The sequence below is a fragment of the Periplaneta americana genome, chromosome 14, assembly GCF_040183065.1.
Source record: "Periplaneta americana isolate PAMFEO1 chromosome 14, P.americana_PAMFEO1_priV1, whole genome shotgun sequence".
Lineage (NCBI taxonomy): Eukaryota > Metazoa > Arthropoda > Insecta > Blattodea > Blattidae > Periplaneta > Periplaneta americana.
Window position 1 is genome coordinate 90,139,231 of NC_091130.1, and position 22,279 is coordinate 90,161,509.

The 22,279-nt window shown below is 34.8% G+C and overlaps 1 protein-coding gene across 1 annotated transcript in view; it reads right to left on the bottom strand.

The window, feature by feature from the left end:
- The window catches only part of l(3)80Fj (lethal (3) 80Fj), a 499,933-nt gene that overhangs the window by 341,809 nt on the left and 135,845 nt on the right, over window positions 1-22,279 (bottom strand). The window contains exons 11-15 of the mRNA XM_069845727.1: window positions 14,449-14,934; window positions 13,734-13,858; window positions 13,440-13,618; window positions 7,212-7,431; window positions 4,599-4,800 (exon numbers count right to left, since the gene is read on the bottom strand). Of these exons, the coding sequence (XP_069701828.1) occupies window positions 4,599-4,800; window positions 7,212-7,431; window positions 13,440-13,618; window positions 13,734-13,858; window positions 14,449-14,934 (1,212 nt within the window). The remainder of the gene's footprint in view (window positions 1-4,598; window positions 4,801-7,211; window positions 7,432-13,439; window positions 13,619-13,733; window positions 13,859-14,448; window positions 14,935-22,279) is intronic.

A 22,279-nucleotide genomic window follows, 5' to 3' on the forward strand; every position in this document is an offset into this window, starting at 1 on the left:
TGTTCAATTTTGTTTGCTTCTATTATGTCACCTGAAGATGACTTTTGTATAAGTCGAAAATATTCGTGAAATATAATATAATGTGATTTGTGAAATATATAATTTAACGTGACATAACTGAATTCACTCTGTACTTACACTTCGATAAGTTGCTGACTGAAACTATACAACCATTTTATATTATCAGTTAGAAAAATGTTGACCTCAAAAATGACGCAGAGCAGTGCAAATGTACATATCAGCCAGAACCTCAATCAGAAGTATAGAATAAGTTAATATTATTATTAAATATGCAATCAGCATATACTGTATGTTGGACTATAAGTCTATTGAAATTCTAATTCTTATACAGCCAAGATAAAAATAATACAAATGTTCTTGAAATGAGGTATAAAATACAATCAAATTCATTCACTGTGACGCATCAAATCTCCAAAACATTTTGGCCTCAATCACAATTTTCCTCCAAGCTTCTCTCTCATGCTACGGACCTTTTTCCACCTTTTCATTCCAGATCATGTTACACCTGGTCATTTCATCAGAATCTGGGTCATCCCAAAGGTCTCCTCCCATCTGATAGTTCTTTCCAAGTAACTTTTATCAGTGATAGAGAATACTGACCCTGCACCTCCAAAATCAGCTATGTGCATTTAACAGATTTTTTTCAGGAAAAAAAAAAACATTATCACTTTCAAATTTCCTCGATTTTCAAAGCTACTTCCGGTAAATTTCATCATTTTTCATGCAATGATTGAAATTATATCGGAAGCAGTTTTGAAAATCCAGGGAATTAAACAGTTACAGACACACTGATATTTAGGCATTTGCGCCTCTGCCTGCTTTTTGGCGATTATGATGAATAATGTTCTGAGATTGGAATACTCATTAGGTCGGTACTTTTAGCTTCGTATGATAGGATGACATGAGTAAGAAAGTTGGCAGGATGAATGAAGATGAATGTGATAATGACGGCAAAATGAACCCAGGGTTTGGTGCCGAAAGTTACCCAGCATTTACTCTTAGTTGGTTGAGGAAAACCCCGGAAAGAATCTCAACCAGGCAACCTGTTCCAACCCCAATTTGATCCCAGGTCCACTAGTTTCATAGTCAGACATCCTGACCACTATTCCAAAGTGGTGAACAAATAAATAAATATAATATTACATTATAAATTAATAGTCTTACCAATAAGATTCCTAACACATGTATAATACATGACACTTTTAAGTAGAAAGTGAATAAGATGGACACAAAAAATAGGCACACCATACTAAGAATTGACCAGCAGATATAGCATCATTACTTAGGCTGGTATTCATAGTCGACACTTTCGATTAAAGAGTCCTTTGGAAGACGCAAAGTATCACTTTTCCATTGCACAGTCGACACTTTGGTGCAAAGGAACACTTTGGATGAAAGTGTAGTTCCGACCACACTTTGAGCCAAAAGTGACACTTTGTAGAAAACTGGTGGACGTCTTGGAAGTTGTCGAATTATTAGAACGTGTGGAAGAGATGGCACAATTAGTGGACAATGTACAAATTAGAGATAGGCCTAAAGACAATCCCGTGGAATTTTATAATGATATAGAATTAAAAATAAAAACGGTTCCGATTTGATAAAGAAACTTATTGAGATTGCTTCTATTTTCGATGACTGGTTGACAAAAACGAATACTAGACGTTTGCCTCCAATAATACAGTTATTGACTGCATTAAAATTCTATGCTACAGATATGTACCATACATTAATATATATAATATTATAGTTCAGGTATTTCTGTAGTAACATTCGTATATCTATAACCTCAATTCGATGAAGTGATATGTAGGTAGATATGCCTATATAACTTATTTTTTATTATTGAAACGAATTTTTTAACTCAAATAATATTAAACTAACTTCAATCTAATGTAGGCATAATTTTCTTAAATTAGCATTGAGAGACCTCACGTGCCTGCCTTCTAAGCAAATTCCATAATTATATTGGGTTTAAAACGATTTTGATTGTTGTTGACTATCTGTATTTTGAGATAAGATTTATCTTTATGTTGATATAATCATTACTGTTTTGATACCGGTAATATATATTTTCACGCCGGTAAGCAATACATCTACTGTCTCTAGTTCAGATGCAGTCATAACCTCACTATGAAAAGAGATCTCATACTATTAGGCCTATTTTGTTTTGCGGAAACGAGAGAGAGAAAGTAGTAGTGGCGGTGGCGGTGGCGGTAGCAGTAGCAGTAGTAGTAGTAGTAGTGTGTTTATCTCATTCTTTTTTTTTACTTCTGTTCACTATTCACGAAAAAGACGAAAATGAAAATAACGGAAATAACATGATATATCAATGAAGCAGATACGTATAAAACCTAACCTAACGATATAAATTTAATGATTATATATATAAACATACACAAAACTTAACCTACTCAGTCCAATTTAACCTAACTATATCAACAAATAGAAGATATGTACAAAATCTAACCTAACTGTATAAATCAGTGGAACGGATACATACAAAATCTAACTTAGCAACATAAATTAATGAAAAAGATATGTACAGAACCTAATCTAACTATATAAATTACTGAATCAGTTATGTACTGTACAAAAACCTAACCTAATTTCACCAGCAGTATCACTAACTATTTAATAAAATATTATATATCTGAACTGACTGAAATAATCTAAACTATCGGAAAGAAAAACAAGAAACTGAAATAAAACAACTTTAAATATATATTTTCTTCCTCGCGCGATCAATTAGGCTCCCAACTCAAATCACAAGCATTGTAATTTGTAGGTTATACGTCATTAATTTGTTATTGTTTGTTCACTTGTTTTGAAAGGCATTGTGGGACTTCTGTTACCAACCAAATTGTAACTCGACACTTTGCTGGCGTAAAGTGACACTTTGTGAAGTGCATTTCTTCAATCGTCTATGAATACCACTAATATGAAAGAGCCACTTTCGTCAAAAGTGTCACTTTGCAAAGTGGTGATATAAAGTGTCGATTATGAATACCAGCCTTAGAATGCATCAAGAGCTCTGGTTCATGTTTCTCATCACTAGTGTATGGGAGTATTTTAGGGAAATGTTGTAAGTTTGTTCTTACACTACATTACCTATTGTCAATTTTTATTGCTTCCTTGCAGTTGGGTTAAATAAGAAATCTGAATGCAATTGAACATTAGGTAATATCTGGCTACAATACTACTGTAAAGCTACCAAATCGCAAATTGTTATGGATCACATACTTGAAAAATAAACTTCTATTCCTGCTCTTGATTTCCAGAAAAACATGTGTGCATGAATTAGCAGAATATACAACAAATAAATTTACATGTAATTTAAAATAACTGAGTGAACTTATACATAGCTACAAACGAAGAGTCAGATTTCAACTGAAACGAACTTACAGAATATGACAAAATTAATCTCTTCATGTTGACAGAATAAAGATGTAAACTATATACAATAAATTTTCTTAGTATGTATACAGAAATGGTCCGAATCTAGTGCGATATTTTTTGCATAAAAACAGCCGTACAAAAACAGTACTCATATTATAATCACAGACTTGCCTTTTTCTGTCGAAAAAGAAGTCTACTTTATAGGACATGCAGACTGTCATCACATGCAACTCTACAACGGAAAACTCTCCTGAAAGAGTAATTACTTGGTGTTATATTTTTGAGCACAGGATAAGGGCTGAATGACTAAGGAATTGATGGCTGGATGGCTTAAGCTGTATAAGGACAAGAAACATGTGCTTTGTTAAGAAAGAGAGAAATGTTCATTCTTGGTTCTTTTCATGGCTACGCAACTGACAAAATCAAGAGGCAGGTAGAAGAAATGAACAATGATTTAGTTATTATCCCAGGAAGGATAGGACTGCATCTTCAAAGACTAGACGTTGTTAATCAATTCTTTGAAAATAACTCGTAAAGAGAGTATAATGACTGGTTGCTTAAAGAGGACAATGATCTGACACCAACAGGCAGACTGAAAATACCAAGTGTGCTGTTGCTGGCCCAGTGAATAATTAAAGCATAGAATAGGACTGAGAATGAGTCAATTGTGAAGGGTTTCAAAAAGTGCTGTCTTTCTGATAACATGGACAGCAGTGATGTGACATTTTGTGGGAAGATTATCAATCTGGAGAACAAAATGACGACAATAAGTATTAAGAAGAAGAAGAAGAAGAAGAAGAAGGAGAAGAAGGAGGAGGAGGCTGAAGTGACATCCAGAAGAGGATGTTGCTGCACACTGGAAATGAGGACTTGAAAACAGCTATAAATTTTTTAAGTTTTCTTATTTTTTAAATTCTGTAACATTTTCAAAGCATAGATCGTATTATACCAAGTTCCCCCTCTTCCTATTCAGAACATCCGAAAACTTGGGGTCTTATTATATTCGAGGCTGTACTAGATGAAGGCCAATAATATACTAGTGGTCATTTACAAATTTAACTAATAGTTTTAAAGTAACATTTTAATGATTTTAATAACTAGTAAATTAGTACAGCATGTCGTCTGTCAACAATACTCGTCATAATACGACACTGATTTTATGCAACTTTTGTATACTTTACCCAAATATTTATATTCCTTGTTGAAGAAAACACATTTCCTAAGTTCTATGTACAATGGACAAAGGTATGGTGCAGCCAGTGGAGACTGCAGATCCTTCAAGATGCATGGCAGAAGATCTCGGAAGTACAAAGAGAGTTTCTCACCACTCCCATTTGCAGCTGCTCTCATCATTGACACCACATTCTGAAGTCTTTCATTCAACTGGAAAATTATGAAAAACATAAAAATATTACTTTAGATACCGTATTTTTCATATACAGCACAGTTAACAGAAGTCACAATTAAATCAAATATGCTTTGCTGATCATGACTATGTAGAAAACAAATTCATACATCTTCGAGGCAGTTGCATTAACATTTACACAACTGTGTTATTATCATCCAGAAGTTTCACTGAGAACTACTGAGTGATTCAAACTCAAGGTACCAACATTCTTATTAAGCCACAATGTTGCTATTGACGGACAGTATGTTAGGTTTTCTCGGTTAATTGTTTTCTCTAAGCCTGTGGGGTTTCTTTGTTAATTGAATGCACTAAGCTAGCAACACATTTCTGCTGGCACTTTGCATTGTCAATCTACATTAGTGAGTTGTCTCAATTGTACTGAAATAGATGTATTTTCAACTATACTTACATACACAGTACAACAACACGTTTTGGTCGTACGTGTCTTCTGAAGTTCAGAAGTTTTAAGAGTTGTGCTTAAGCATCAGACAACGTTTCTTTTTATCGAGAATGGAACCTTGCTTATTAATTTAATCCCTGTTTTCAATAGTTATGTAGTCTCTGAAAAATGCTGCAGAAACTTGCATAGACACAAGTCATATGTCTTCTTCCTCTTCCTCTTCATCTTCTTCTCTTTCCTCTTCCTCTTCTTCAATAGACAGATTTGAACGAGATAAATACTTTGTACTGTGTATTTAACTATGGCCAAAAATACGTCTTTCTCAATAGAGTTCAGACAACTCACTGATGGATAATACCAATACGAAGTGAGAGCAAAATTCTATCACCAGCTTAGTGTAAACAATTAACATGAAAAACCCATGCACTCTAGACTGTGTACTGAGTTGGGCTGAGAGGCAACAACTAATCAAGAAAACCCAATGCACTGCCTGTCAAAAGCAACCTCGTGACTCACAAGAATGTCAGTAACTTAGGTTTGACTCATCTATATTTTTCATAGATAACTGTCCATGCACATCAATAAGGATAACAAGCAGTTATAGAATACCAAATATAACGTACAATGAATGTAACTTCCATACGTTTATTAATACACTGCCATACAAAAAGAACCGTGACATCTAGTTTTTTTTTTTTTTTTACAGAAACCTCATTTAAATGTGGAATAATAAAATTTGTTTACACTATATTATCACAAAATTATAAAAGAATCATTTCCACGCAGATTTTGAGCTTTAACAGTGCTTATAAAAGTGTAATGTTACCAACAATTGAGTTGTTTATATTTATAGCCTTATTGTTTTCCAGCTCTAGTGTGCTAGGACTTAGAAGTACTGTTGTGAGAGTATTGTTGAGTTATCAATGTTCAGCATTAATGTGAACATTCTCTGTGGAGATTCTGAAAAGGTTTAAGAGAGAAGTACGCATAAACATACCTCTAAGCCCTGAGGATTCGGGAATAGCAATCACATCTACAAATGAAAGTTGCAGCTACTGCTATGTTCGTGAGATCCTGGGTGCGGTTATATGCACCATAGCATTTCTGGTATGTGATGTCACAAGCTTGTACCGTAGAACCAATCGATATCAGTCAGTACTTTCCAAGTTCGTTTGTTCACGTGCAAGTGTTTCAATACATTGAATAAGTAAAACTAACATTTACATGTGTGTGTAAGATAACTAAATGGAAGAAGAGACTGTAAAAAAGGCAAGTATTGCACAGGCAGGCGTGGAAAATAGTGTTTAAGGTGTATAGATGCTGGCTGCAACGTTGCCAATGCACAAGAAACGACTGCAGAAGCATGTGTTGTGGGATTGAGAACCATGCAAAGAATACTGTTAGTGAAGGAAAGAGGGTTTGTTTGGTGTCATGCTTACAGTAATCGACGGCTAAGGTCGTCTTTTGACAATTTAAATTTTCTCCTGCGCTATTTGTATTGCACGTGCACATGTGGCAATGTTGTACACTACCTTGCTCTCGCTATCTGTCTCTCTTGACGCAAATGCTAGCAGACTATTACCTTCCAAATTGCCATCGACTCTAGTAACATTAAATTTATTCAAGCATTCTTAAAGCTTCAAATCTGTGTGAAAAATAATTTTGTGATAATATAGTAGAAGCAAATTTAATTTTTCCACATTTGGATGTGATTTCTGTTACAAAAAACAGATGTTACGGTTTTTTGGAGGGCAGTGTATTATAATTTGCAAACCTCAAAGAGGAAGGGCAGAGAAAGAAGAAATATGAAAGTGGAGTGCTGAAAGAAGGTAAGGAACATGTGAAAGAAGGAAAAGATGAAGAATAAGAAAAAAATAAACGAGAAGCAGTGAAACCAAAAGGAGAATAATGTTAGACTGTAAGAGATGTATAGGAACCATACTAATTTGCAATTATATTAATTATAGTTATATGTAGTACTATTACCTCAGTCAATTTGGCACGTATCATGCTTTCCTTTTCTAACTGAAGTCTGAGAGCTTCCTTCTGTTTGGGAGTTAACTGAGGTTCCTTCAACTTGCCCTGTTTCCGTTTCTTTTCTTCTAATTCCCTTCGAAGTTGCAATTCTTCTAGTTGTTCCTTGTAGGAGTATACTTTACTTTCTCGTTTCATATTCTTTGCATTAAGTTCATTCTCGGTATCCTTCCTACATATAATGAAGAGAAGTCTTAAAAAATTTTGCCCATCACACTACGTAAATAAAATGAAAACACGAGTTTTGAATCTTTCACACTGGTTTATTATATTAAAGTGTTACATACTTACACAGCATAAGTATAAGTTATACTAAACATTTCCAGTTATTACATTCTACTGGAGCCATATGAATAATGCCAAATGCACTTACCTACAGCAATAGAGCAATCATATAGTAGTAGTAGTCGTGGTGGTGGTGGTGGTGGTGGTGGTGGTGGTGGTGGTGGTGGTGGTGGTGGGGGTGGTAGTGGGGGTGGTGGTGGGTGTGGTGGTGGTGGTGGTGGTGGTGGTGGTGGTGGTGGTGGTGGTGGTGGTGGCGGCGGCGGTGTATTAAAATCTGTATGTAGTAACTTCTGAATATTTGTATCTGTCCCACTACATGTCTGAAATATCTTCATGGTGGTGGTATGTTAAGTTACCACATCATGAAAAATTTGCACTGCAAAGCAGTAAAGATGTCGGTCCTAAGTGTTGGCAACCTTTGCATCTTGGTATTCATTTTTGTCAGCAGCTGAGTGAATTTCAAGGCCACAGTGCAGCCGAAGAGATTAGATCAATACTAAAATCAAGACCTCATTAGGAATCAAACTCCCAACATTCCAACTACTAGTGCACATTCCTTAATATTTGTGCATATACTCTTACCTTAATATTGTATTTAGTTTTCCAGTGAGTGCCATCCTACTTGGGCTCATTAGGAAATGCAGATGCCAATGAATTATCTAAAAAAGCTACTTGGCTTAAAACGATGCCTGCTTTTAATGTAAAAATAAAAAAAAAATGTAAATTGATAAAGGATCACTTCAGAACACTAGAATAAACAACTAGTCTATAGGACTGGAAGCAAATTAATGAAGAAAACATTGACGAAATCCCAAACACAGCCAGCCATACATTTCCGACTATATACTCGACACAATTACCTCAGCAAGTACTTCGAGTTAAAATTAACAAAAGTAATAAACTGCACCATAGACACCAAAAGCGAGATTTTAAACAAGCAAAGTCTTTCACTAACAATCGCAAGGTCAACAACACTAAAGCACTCTACTGGGAAACAAGAGAGATGACAAATACAGTAAAACTTCGTTAAGATGCTCACGTTTAATGTGTTTTCCCACATAATACACTCTTTTCCCCCAGTCCCTTGAACTATCCCATATGAGCCAGTGTAAAAATTCCCGCTTAAAATGCTTTCCTGGATAATGATCTCATATTTCACTATTCTTGCCTGAAAAAATCTTAGTTAAAATGCTCTGCAGAAGGAATTATATTTCAGTTGCCTGCATTTTCTAAGAAGGGATTCCTTCTAATGGACACTAGGTTACTGTCTGGACCTTGATAGTTTCTGCTAGGGGCAGAGTGTCAAAGGAAAGTACAGGTATATGTTTTGTATTCTATTCTAACAATATGAGTGTATTTGTAAATTGACATCTTTGAAATGAACACATACTGTACGTGATTATAATATGCACCTCCTTTTCACAAAAAGACGTCTTGAAAACAGGAGTGTGGATTATATTACACGAAGTTTTACCGTTAGATGGCAGGAGCGTTTCATGTGGCACAACATGTTGTAGGGCAATATTATATCATATGCTACAGTTGATTACATTCTCCTGCTTGTTGGTTTTCTGTGCGTGTCAGATTATATTTATAATTATTTTGTATAACCTAGTATATTTTAATATAATTCAGTATTTTCTTACATCATAATTTAATTTTATTTAATTTACAATAAATAATAACGTAAACTTGCATAATACTGAGCGATTCCCCTAAGAAATGGATGGGGAAATTTGCAGTATGCAGAATATAGATACGAGTAAATTGAATATTCATTATCATTAACCTAAACGAGAACTTTGAGAATGAGGTGCAGGAATAAAAGAAATAGGAACTTTGTCGAAGATGAATATTACCTCTTTAATCATTAGTATTGTAAAAACAACATATACAGCCATCAATGTGTGTTTTTTATAGGGAAGGGACTATAGAGATTGAATTCCTCGTATTTTTTTCTCTAACTGCAAAAAGATCAAATGCAATATTTGATAAGATGGTATAATATTATCGCAGTAATATCACGATTATTCCTGTGTTTTCTAGGTTAAGAACATGTAGTTTTCAATACTATGTAGGATGATTTTGAAAATTTGTAGTAAAAACATGGTTTTAATAATTAGTCTACAGCACATTAAAAACATTATTCACGAAATGGATTTCACTATGAATCATCCTGGATAATAAACATCCCAGTTAATCGAGAGTTTACTGCAGGCGTAAAATGCTGGCATAAACTTCAGAGACTTCTAAAAGTACTGAACTCCTAACAAAGCTTGCTGTCGAGGTTGCATATGCTTTTATTAATTTTTCTTTCCCCTCCTCCAAAATGAAACTGTAGCCAGCAATTCCTTACTTGATGTAGTTATTTTTGTTTAATAGCTAGCACTTTCAAGGCGCAATTTAATTGGTTAAATTTTTTAAGGTTTAAAGCATATATTCAGAATATTTCGGGACCTGAATGAAGACAAAAGGCTTTCCCTTGTTTTTAAATATAGGAACACAACAAAAATTTGGCATTTTAGTCATTTTAAGGAGTATTTAATGTACTAATACACTATGTAAATCCTCAAAGTTTATATACTGGAAAACAAATGCACATACAAAGCGCATCCCTCAAAGTATATCCCTATTACTGACGAAAGAGTGGCATGACATTAGTCACTGTCTGACACCAACCCAGACCTGTTGACTGGAAGTTTCAGTTCTGATACTGCAAATGAGAATGAATGTGATGTATAGCTAGAGGTAAGGGAGTGCCTTTACAACCTGTCTTGATAATATTTTAATCTTAAGTGGTTTTTAGAAAAGGTACATATTATATTCACCAGATCTTTTCTGGACTGTAGGATACAAAAATTGGTGTGCATATTATATTCATTGGAGTAAATATGGTCCTTTCGCATTCTTACATTTTCACAGCAAACTTAATTTGGAGCAAAATTTAATTAGAACATATAAATGAAGTTTTGTACCTCTTGGGATTTAAAGTACGATCGTGTAGCGTGAAAAATGTATAATTGAAATGAATTAACACGGGAAGTACAGGAATTTTGCCGGGATTTCAGGAAAAAAAAGTGTGAAAAACGTGTAAGTGAGAAAGGAATAAATGAAGTTTTCCTGTATTTTGTAAAAAAATCTCTCTCTCTCTCTCTCTCTCTCTCTGTGTATGTGTGTGTGTATGTTTTTTTTTTGTCTTTACTGAACAACATGCTCCATTACATAAGTAATACTACATGTCTATTTGCGCTTAGAAGATTGCTATTTTCTTACAATCAGAGATGAGACTGAGTGTCATAATTCTATATGGTCTTGATAATTATATTTACTATTCTCCATATTTGTGTTTCCGTATTGCTACACACTTTGCCTACTTTCTAAATCTACCTCTCGTATGAATTTACAATATTCCTTGAAGTATTTGGAAATGAGATCACGTCTGTTTGGTGGCCACCTTCCTCCTTTGGAATTTATGATCCTTTCCAATTTGTTTCGGGCAGTGTTGTACTTCGTGCACTCGAGTAAAATATGGTCTACCATTTCGTCACCGTTATTGCAGCTGCATGTTGAGTCTTGTAGAATGTGAAATCTATAATAATATGCATTGATTCTTCCATGACCAGTTAGCATGGTTGTAAGTCCAGCTGAAAGAGGTATGTTCAGTGCTAGTCTCTGTGAAACTTGTGGAAAATATCTTCTTGTTTCCGCTCCGTTTCTTGCTAGTTGCCACTGATATTCCCACTTCGCAAGGCTTTCTTCTCTCAGAGTCTTTGTTACGGCACTCATGGGGATCTTGCTGTAATGTATTGTGTCTTCCCTTGTAGCTTTCTTGGCAAGGCGGTCGGCAAGCTCGTTCCCGAATATCCCTATATGAGCCTTAACCCAGCTGAAGGTTATGTTCCAGCTTGTTTCTCTTAAGGAAGTCAGTTTTTTTCTGATGTCTTCTATTAATGGATTGTGGTTCCTGCTGTTTTCGAGGGAATCTAGGGTGATCTTACTGTCTGAATACAATGATCTGTGTGCACGTGCGTGTGTGTGTTTTTTTTTACTCACAGAATGCCTTAAAGAGTTTCATAAAACTGTTGGCATGAAGGTCATTTTTCTCTTTAAACTATCCCAATTGACGTGAAATGACTTCTATGTGCGAACTACCTAAACAAATGGTATGACTTCAGTGAAAACGATATTTTCTGTATGATGAACTGCATAGCACTAAAAGAATCATTAGGTACTGCTGATAAGTTGAATGTAGATGAAATATACTCAGAATTGATTGTAATTGCTACTTTGTTTTTTTTTTGGAGACAGATGTAAATTTAAGGGAAAAAATGGGTTCAATGACAGTATCAGAAAGGAGGGTGTATATTGATTGATACTGCTCAGGATAGAGACCTGTGGTGGTCTTATGTAAGGGCAGAAATGAACCTCCGGGTTCCTTAAAAGCCAGTAAGTAAATAACATTTACTATTATGTTGTTAATTATATAACAATCGTGAGCACAGGATCTTTTCTGTATTACAGCAAAACATTAAACAGTTAATTGCAATAAAGATCTTTGTGTTTATGTACAAAATAAAATATTGTTACTAAATAAATCTGATGCATTCTAATATAACAGATTTGCTTGGTAATGTCTAAATCATTTCAAATCTCACGGTCCATTTCCTACCTCTACTTCATGGGCTATCACGTTCTGAAAACACTGATGGTATTGTAATTTAAAAAAGAAAAGGTATTGGCTAGAGTTTTTTTTTTTAAGTCAGAATTGTAATAGAGATGGTTACATTTCAAACATTCATATATAACAGGGATGTGCAGGGAAGTATTTTGAAATTTCCGCTATTTCCTGTGCAGGAAGTCGTTTGAAATTCCCGCCATTTTTGTGCATGTGGCGCTCCACTGGCACTGGTGGCAAAAAGAAGCTTCTTGACAGATTACACTAATTCCGCTTATGAGCCCCTCTCTTCTAATTCTAGCCCTCTTGCTGAAGGTCAAGAAGGTGATTTTAATTGTTCCAATAACAAAGAATTGCAGTTGCTCTGAGGAAGGGTAGGTGACGTCAATTTACAAGAATTTGTTTCTATGGATGATAATGTCATCACCTCTCAGGTACTATAAACTGAAGATAGTCTTGAAAATGAGATTGGTGCTCTAAGCACTACATGTAATAACTAGATAATAATGAACCTGAACCAGACAAGTACCCTCACGTCATGAAGTCCTAGATGCTATCTCTCTAATCCATAGGTACATTGAAGCTGGAGCTTCTGATGAAATGTAGCAACATGCGAATCATGCTGAAAATTCAGTAGTACCGTACTACAAAATCAAGACAGAATAAAACAACTAACTTTACAGACATTTTAAAAAGGAATAGTGTACCTACTGTCCTAACATTGTATTTTCCCTTATACAATATGTTTTTGTACTTGTATTAACACATTGCAGTATACATCGCAATAAGATATGCCTTACATTTAAAGACACTATAATAATTTTATTGTTGTTGAAAACTTTAGAAAGCTACATATCTTAGTTCCATATTTAGTTACAAAGTGATGTGAAATAAGGAAGCAATTCCCGTCTAAGACGCGTTTTCTGTTTCTTCTCTTGAAAAGTGTCTTAACTAAGTTTTACTGTAATGATCTACATTCCACTGGCTAACACCAGTAACAACAGTTTCATATTTTATAGATTTCAAAAAAGTTACATCCTTACATATTTTCAAATTGTCATCACATTTAAATCTCTTTAGGTTTAACGAAATGTGTAGATTACGATCAAATTGTGGACACTAATTCTATTATAATAGAGATATATTTAAATATATGAGTTAATTCAAAAGTATTAGGTAAAAATAAAATAATGGCTTAAGATATAAACAAAATCTCTTACCCTGATATGACACTCTTGTCATAAAGTTCTCCCTCTGGTGTTAGGAACGTGAAGTATTCATCTTTAGTAACGAGAAGAATAGATGTATTACTTAAATGCTTGCTTACAAAAGTAACCAGAGATGGAAGCATGATGTCAGGATTCAAACACACTATTGTCTGTAAACAATTCTCTAAGCACTGAAACATAAATTCCAAATAAAAGGCTGAATTATATTCTTAACAGTGACAAATTATACTTGTGATATTCCTTATACTAGACTTAAATAATAGAAAAATATGTAACTGAGATTACCTGAGAAGCAATGTATTCGTCAATTAAAATTCTTTTAATACTTTCTTCATACAGTTTGATAAATTCACTTGGATCTTGTTTCAAGAACTTCAAGAGTTTCAGCCACAAGTTTGGAGAAGCTGCAACTGTATAAAATATAATAATGTTATATGTGTGGCTATAAATAAAACATTTTAATCTCATTCTTTATTGAAAACATTTACTTGAAACTATTTACTAATTGAACACAAATGTAAAATTTGTACTAACAACTTCGAGCAATGCTTATTATCAATCATGTCTAAAACAATGAAATGGTATGTCGCAGTAAGTTTCCTTAAGGGTTGAGGCAATAAGCATGCAGAACTGACATTTTTGTTACTTTTACTTGCATCCACTAATTTGAGAAAATTATATTTATGTGACCAAAAGCTAATTGACATATTTTACACAGTTACAAACAGCGATAACTGTAAATCCGAATTCATTTCTATGTAATACATACTGCCTCTCCAAATGTTCCGACATTATTCTCAATAGGTTATGTATTTGTTCTTTCCTAATATATTTTTGTTATAAAACATCTTCGGAATGTCTCGATTCTCGTAGCATTTTTACTGCAGCATCCTAACACTATAAGCTAACTTTACAATGAAACATTTTCCTAAATACTGAATATAAATTATGCTACTTTAGTGAAGAATTAAACTTTTAAAATAAAACAGATATAACTTACCAATCATTGGGTGATGACTGCAGATGAGGCTGTCAAGTGCAAGAAGCTGTGCGTCTTCAGGTGCAAGATTACTTCCTGAGCAGAAGGTAATGACAGAATTCACAGCTACTTTTGCTGTTATCTCATTTACACTTCCACCCCCAACCCCCCCACCACCACCACCTCCTCCTCCTCCTCCCCCTCCCCCTCCTCCTCCAACTGTGCCTGTATCTGGACAATCCCTATTTTCTTTAAGAGAGTCTCCAGCAGGTATTCTGGCTGCTTCAAGAAATCTGGTAAACTCCTTTAATAAAGAGCGTGCAAGTTGAGTTCCCCCCAATACAGAAATCAATTTTTTTACTATTGGACGGCAACATAAACGTAAAGATGAACTAGGAGAAGTCAAACAGAATATTATTGCTTTATGCAAAGGATTGGCTTTCCCATTCAGTCTGTGAGCATGGTCCATAAGAAGGCGTTCGCACAACTGCATCACATGGTATAGAGCTGAAACAAATAACATATAACTCACCTAAACTGAAGTCAAAATTATAAACCATATGTTATAAACTTATCAATTAATCAACTATGTATATGAAAGAAAGAAAATAAATTTATATATAATTATATATACACACACAGTATATATACAACCCGTTTCAGCTCACATTACCTGAAGTATCTTCGTGAACCATCCGTTACGTCATACACTGTACAGTCGCGAGAGAATATTAGTCTATCAGTCTAGACTAGAGCAGTGTGAGGGACGTGTCTACAATCCGTTGAAGAATTTTAATACTGCATTAGTGAATTATTTAGTTATATTATCATTGAATATACTGTCATTGAATCGAACGGTACATATTTATACTCAACTGAAGCATTTTAATACTGCATTAGTGATTCATTTAGTTGTAATATCTTTTAATATGCTGTATATTGAATGAAACGTTTCGTGTTTACATGCCGTTGCCGCATTCTAATACTGCATTAGTGATTTATTTAGTTTTATCATTGAATATTGTTATTGCAAGTTATCTTGAACCTTCTGAGCGCGGACAGAGGGGCAGAGGGAAGGAAGCGCGTAACGCGGGTGGAGCCAACTGAGTTGTTTGCGCATGCTCAGCAGCATAATCTCTTGTCAAGAGACATAGAGCTATTTCCTTCACTGCGTACCATGGAGCAGCAACCACAGGGTAGTAATTATGGTGAAATCACACCACCGCGGAGAAAAAGTAACACTGTTATCCACAGCGGAGAAGGAGAAATTATCGCAAATATAATAAAATTAAGTGTTGCGAGGAGGAAAAATTAAACATATATTTGCTGGAACCTCTTGCTAAGGAATAGGAGAGAGCAGCTAAATACTCTGGCAAAAGTATTAGTTCCGTGAAGAGAATTAAAAATAACATTGAATTACAATCGAATGAACCTCACACTACTCTGGGAAAGAACAGGTATGTAATGTTTAGAAATTATTGCTATAATAGTTATGTACAATAGTGTGTGAACTGTGAGCGACATAATGAATTACTGTTGCAAGTTGTTATTTTCTTATAGTTCTACCAAACATATTATTTCATTCCAGAATTAGACTTGTGTAAAGTTGAAGTGGACGACTTCGATCAACATGTCATTTGGGATACAATCGAAGAATTCTATCGTGTTCAGAAAGTAGTACCTACGATTAAGAAGATAATTCCGAATGGATGATGCCATTGGCGAAATAATTAATTTTGAAACAAGCGATGATGGCAGCAATGATAGGGATATGGATTGTGTATAATTGTAAATTAATGTAAATTCAAATAATAAGTCTGTAAAATATTGTTATAAGAATATGTACATATTAACTGAAGGTGTAAGTCATGCAGGCCTATATAATGTATAGAAGTAGCAATAGTAACTCCGCCATTGTCGGTCCCCAGCCCGGATGAGAGAGGAGTGTACACACGATTATATTTAAATACTTACTCATTACAGGTTAATTAAAGCTTGCTACGAAACTATGTTCTCCTCTTAAAACCGGAGTATCGAGAGAAGATGATGTCTGTATTGAACCAAGTTCTTTTGCAGTAGAGAGCCGTAAAGTGAAAGAACCAACGTTTTCTGAAAAGAGTCACGTTACCCGAGGGAGAGGCATCCTTGCCGTGCCGTTACGTTGATGAGTACACGCCGTACTGAGCAGTTCCAAAGACAGACTTAGGGGATGTAAGGTTCAAGATAACTTGCAATGACATTACACTGTGAATTCAATCAAGTTCAGTTTACGTTTTATATAACCGAATCCATAAGATAGCCTAATGTACTGTGTGGAATTTTCAGGAAAGGATTGAAATTGTGACAAAATATGGAAACTCCTCCAAAGAAGAAATCATCCCCGAAAGTGTACAATTCTCAAAGCAGGAAGATAATTTATAACGTACTGAAATTTTGTAGAGAGGAAAAAAGGGCAGGTCTCATTCTACCTTCAGCAAAAGCAGTAGAAAGAGCAGCAAAAGCTGTTGGGGTAAGCGAAAAAACAATAAAAACAATTGGGAAAGAGTGTGAAAGAGCAGAAAAACTAGGAATTCAAATATTAACTCCCGGTAAAAACCCAAGACGCACAAAAGTGCAACGGTTGGCCTCTATTTACTTTGTATAGATGGTAAAAGTATAAAGTAAACAATACTTCAACAATAAAGTATTACCCTGCCGTCGAAAGGTATGATAGGATCGACTGTCTCTTTGGTAAGGTGATACAAAGAAAACACTCCATATAAATCATTAACATTCTCTGTCAACATCTATTAATAACACTTTAGAAAAATGGAAATGAACCAAGGTCTTCAGTAAAGTACACTCACTGATAATTCACCAACACATCGGCACTGGCTTACCACTAAAGGTCACTGAACTGGCATTCGCCATAGCACAAACTAGTAACGCCATCTGTCCACATAGATAATAATTATTAGCAGCTTGCTAGACAAGTCCTAACTTGTCTGATATGGCGGAAAAGCACTAATACACAACCAAACACAATCAATGTAAAACCCTTGATGAATGCCAGCTTATTCAGTAATAATCTCATACTCCATATGAAACCAAACTCCTTCTATGAATCAGAATAAACTTAACCTTACTAACTTATAAAAACCTGTTTAGCTTCCTGGTATGCCAGTCTCGAAACCAACTCAACAATGGTCTCTCTTCAACACTCGTACCTCTATAAACATACAGCATACATCACCGCAGCTCAGCTACGTTACCACCTGTAGTAAGTCACGAACCCCGTTCGATCCCAGACAACATCAGTCCACGTCCTTCCCGAACTGGGTTATCCGCGATCCCATCACGGACAGCCGTTACACCAACTCACAGTTCTCCCCAGCTGTCGTCCAACCTTCCTCAACGAGTCACTCCCTGAGACTGCAACTGTATGGAAATTCTCCCCCAGAAAACCGACGCTAATGAATAATTAATGCAAAATGGCCAATGACATTCAAACCCCAAGACACGTGGTCACTTAAATTCGCTCCTTACATGTGAGGAAAGAGGGAGCAATAATGGCGGAAATAAAACAAGCTATCTAAAGAAGAAATAAAGACTAAAAATGGAGAAGTGAAGCCACCTATGAAAGGTGAGGGTAACTAATAATAAAAAGAAAATAACAAGAATAGAAAAGAAAGAAAGAAAAGGAAAAGAAAGAAAAGAACATGGTGTGCCGAAACTAAAACAGCACAAAAGTAGTAGAGCTAGATGACTTTGACAGGTACTACAGACATCAAGGAATTCTGTTATACTATGATCGCTTCCATTCTACTGTTGCATGGTATGCGAGAACCTACATACTGTCTATAACATTGCAACACGTACTGTGCCATGTTTCCTACCCCCGCAACTCCGCTTGCTGCCCACAGTCACCGTAGTTCTGATGTAAACAGAGACGGTAGTAACATCACTCCGAGAGGTAACGTGAAGTGGAACAGGTAGTACATAGATGAACCGTAAGTAATGTCATTAATTTCAGGGGGCTATTCTTTCAGATATTTCAAACAAAAAAGTTTTTACTCGTTTTTGCTTTCTTTTCGAGATAAAAGATGTTTTATATGAAACATTTCATAGCGTGTTTTGGAAAAGCCATTTATTTAATTCCCAATATGCTCAGTCAATTCAAGACAGCAGTGTATTATAATAAATGACTGAAAGAATTTCAGTCTTGTCCTTTAAATGTGAAGAAATTTGATCCGAAATAATGTAACATTTTAAAATTCCTTTGCAGAACGAAAAGTTACATTTTTTATACTGTATATATTACATTAGATAATCTAAGTAGAGGAAAGATAAGTACAAAAAAATTAAAAGTATCAGAAAGACAAGATAAATGAAAAGGAAACCGTAAAATACTCACACTTACAGAGTGAACTTAAGTAATGTCATTAATTTCAGGAGGTTGTTCTTTGAGGTATTTCAAATAAAAAATTTAATACAATTTTGTTCGTTCTTGCTTCCTTTTCGACATAAAAACTTTTATATGAAGCATTTCATAACGTGTTTTGGGAAAGCCACTGATTTATTTTTCAATATGCTCAGTCAATTTAAGACAGCAGAGTATTATGATAACAATGATTAAAAGAATTTTAGTTTTGTCCTTTAAATGTGCAGAAATTTGATCTGAACAAATGTAACATTTTAAAATTCTTTTTCAGAACGAATAGTTACATTTGTTCAGATATAAAGGACAAAAACTAAAAATCTTTCAATCATTAATTATCATAATACACTGTAATTCTTCTGTAGCTCATATAGGAATTGTTATTGGGGGGTTAATAACTTTAAATTATTGGGGATTTTGTGGATCATATATTTTAATAATTGCTCATGGTTTATGTTCTTCTGTTAAATAGACTGAGCATTCATTCATAGTGTTCTGCCCAAGGGCAGGTCTTTCACTGCAAAAGCAGCATTCTTCTGTCTTTCCTATTTTCTGCCTTCCTCTTTGTCTCGTCATATGATCCATATATCTTAATGATGTCTATCAGAGTGCTGCATTGGAGTTAAAATGCTTGCTTGAATTCGGTCGAATGTCGCACCCTCGAGTGAGATAAGGTCTGTCGTGATACGCTCATAATAAATAGAAGCACAGTAAAAAGTCATCTCACTGACATGTCTTATCTTGTATGGAAGGCGACAGATAAGATACACATATGTTTTGCTCACACCGTAAAAATAAAGCTTTATTTTCTGCATTTATGACAAACGTCTAATGGAACATACCAAAATAGTAACATGGAGTTATAAATAAAATAGTATGAAATCTTCGACACAGTTATTATTGCTAATTAATAATTATTCAATATGTGATTTACCACATATATAATATGATAGGTCCATACATATTATTCCGCCTATATACTGCGACAATGTAGAAACGTTTTACAAAATATTATTGATATAGCAGTAGATTAATAACAATATTAGTACAGAGATAATGTCACAGAAAATATAATAAAATGAATAAACATGCTGTACAACTGTTACAGATGCAAAGATTGATACACTAAGTATCAGAAGTAAGAATTTGTCTCACACATACCTTCTTTAGCACTTAACTTGTATTCCTTGTTGAGTAGTTTCAACTTCACTACATCTTTTAGCTCGCTCTCCATTTCTGACAGTCTACTTCTTGCCAGTAACAAGAACGCTCGGCTTATACTGTTCAAGAATTTATCGCTCGCGACAATTTTACCTATTATGCATGTGTGCTACCTATCGGATTATGCTATGAACTACTTGGCGCTCGAGCAAAAACGTCTGATGTAGACCTCTGTTGTCTATCATCTGATTTCTTCTGCCCCGAACTCTTCTCCTGTTTACCATTCCTTCCAGTGGATCCTTCAGTAGGCAGTGTCTTCTCAACCAGTGACCCAGCCAATTCATTTTCTTCTTTCTAATCAGTATCAGCATCATTCTTTCTTCATCCACTCTTTCCAACACAGCTTCGTTTCTTATTCTGTCTGTCCATTTCACATGCTCCATTCTTCTCCATATCCACATTTGATTGAACATATTGCACATTAATTCAGTAGCTTTCTCAAAATGTTTATGAAATATTTCATATTGTTGGTGTTCGTGCAAAACGTCATGTCAAAAAATTTACCTAGATAGACCTCTGTTGTCTATCATCTGATTTCTTCTGCCCCGAACTCTTCTCCTGTTTACCACTCCTTCCAGTGGATCCTTCAGTAGGCAGTGTCTTCTCAACCAGTGACCCAGCCAATTCATTTTCTTCTTTCTAATCAGTATCAGCATCATTCTTTCTTCATCTACTCTTTCCAACACAGCTTCGTTTCTTATTCTGTCTGTCCATTTCACATGCTCCATTCTTCTCCATATCCACATTTGATTGAACATATTGCACATTAATTCAGTAGCTTTCTCAAAATGTTTATGAAATGTTTCATATTGTTGGTGTTCATGCAAAACGTCATATGTCAAAAAATTGAAATTTCTTTTTCTCCTCTAGACATGCATTATTTTGGGGCTCACATGTAATTGCAAAATATCACAAGTTTCTGATCAGCAGCTGAGTAATTCAACATTTACAAAACGTCATATGTTCTTTGTCTGTTCAGTAGTTCCTGCAAATTGTCTCATGTTAAACTCATCATCTGATCATGTGTTAGCAATGATTTCTAAGATATTTTGACGAGTAAAATATATTTTATTTAATTATAACTGACTGGTAATAAATGGTTATGTGCTATTATTATTTTACAATAGGTTGGGTTCATATGTATAACACTGTATTCTTTATTTGCGAATGAATTTCTTCATTAAGTTATGTGCATCTTGCCATTATTTCGTTCCCTATTGCAATCATATGTTAATAAATTGATAATGATAGTGATGAGCTCTTGTTGGAGGCTGAGCCATTGAGGACGTTAAAAAATCTGGTATAGAAGAAACCCAGCTACAAACAATATCAGGAAGAAATAATCTAAGGGCTCAGTCCCAATATATTTTAAGTGATGAAGAAAGGCCAATAATCCAAGATTTAGAATCAGTTAATTATGAAATAGAAAACTAACCACAAAGAAGAAAAAATAGAACTGACAAAAAATATCAATATCATGAATGTCTAAGTGATGAGGAGAAAAATACAGTATTCCAACACTTATTACAATCTTCAGATGATTATGAATCGCAAAATGCTCAAATTGATTCTTCAAGTGATGGATCAATAAATAAAAAACATATAAAAAACAAGAAGAAAAGGCAACCTAACCGAAGAGAGGAACTACAAACACAAGTGCAGGCATCTGAAGTACAAGGAACCATTGGAGCTGATAGAGAAGAGAACCAATCTCAAGGAATACTGGAAGAAAAAGAGACTAAGAGGAAGAGGAGCAGGAAAAAGTTGTCAAATCCAGAGAGCTGAGGAATAGATGTAAACAAAATGAAAAGAATGAGAGGGGGGGAAAATACAAAGGTTTAAGATAGTAGATGGCAAATATACTGTAGATTAGTTGAAATCTACTAAAGCCACGTTATTCATGTAAATGGACTGCAGTGCGAACTAATTCATTAGCATGTTCAACAATTACTGAAACAGACCGAACAGCAGCATTTCAACATTTTTGGATGACTGATGTGCAAGAAAAGCTTATGTCACTACTCCTGTACACATCGAAGAGGTTAGTCAGAGAAGAAAAACAACATTGGCTGTATGATCTACAAAAAGAGGGGGAACATACTTGTACTAAGCTTCATCTTGAACCTATATGGGAAAATAAGGCAAAACTTATCAGTGAATTTCAAAATTTCTACTCTAAGAACAATAAATAAAAAGCAAGTTGGTCAGTGTTTT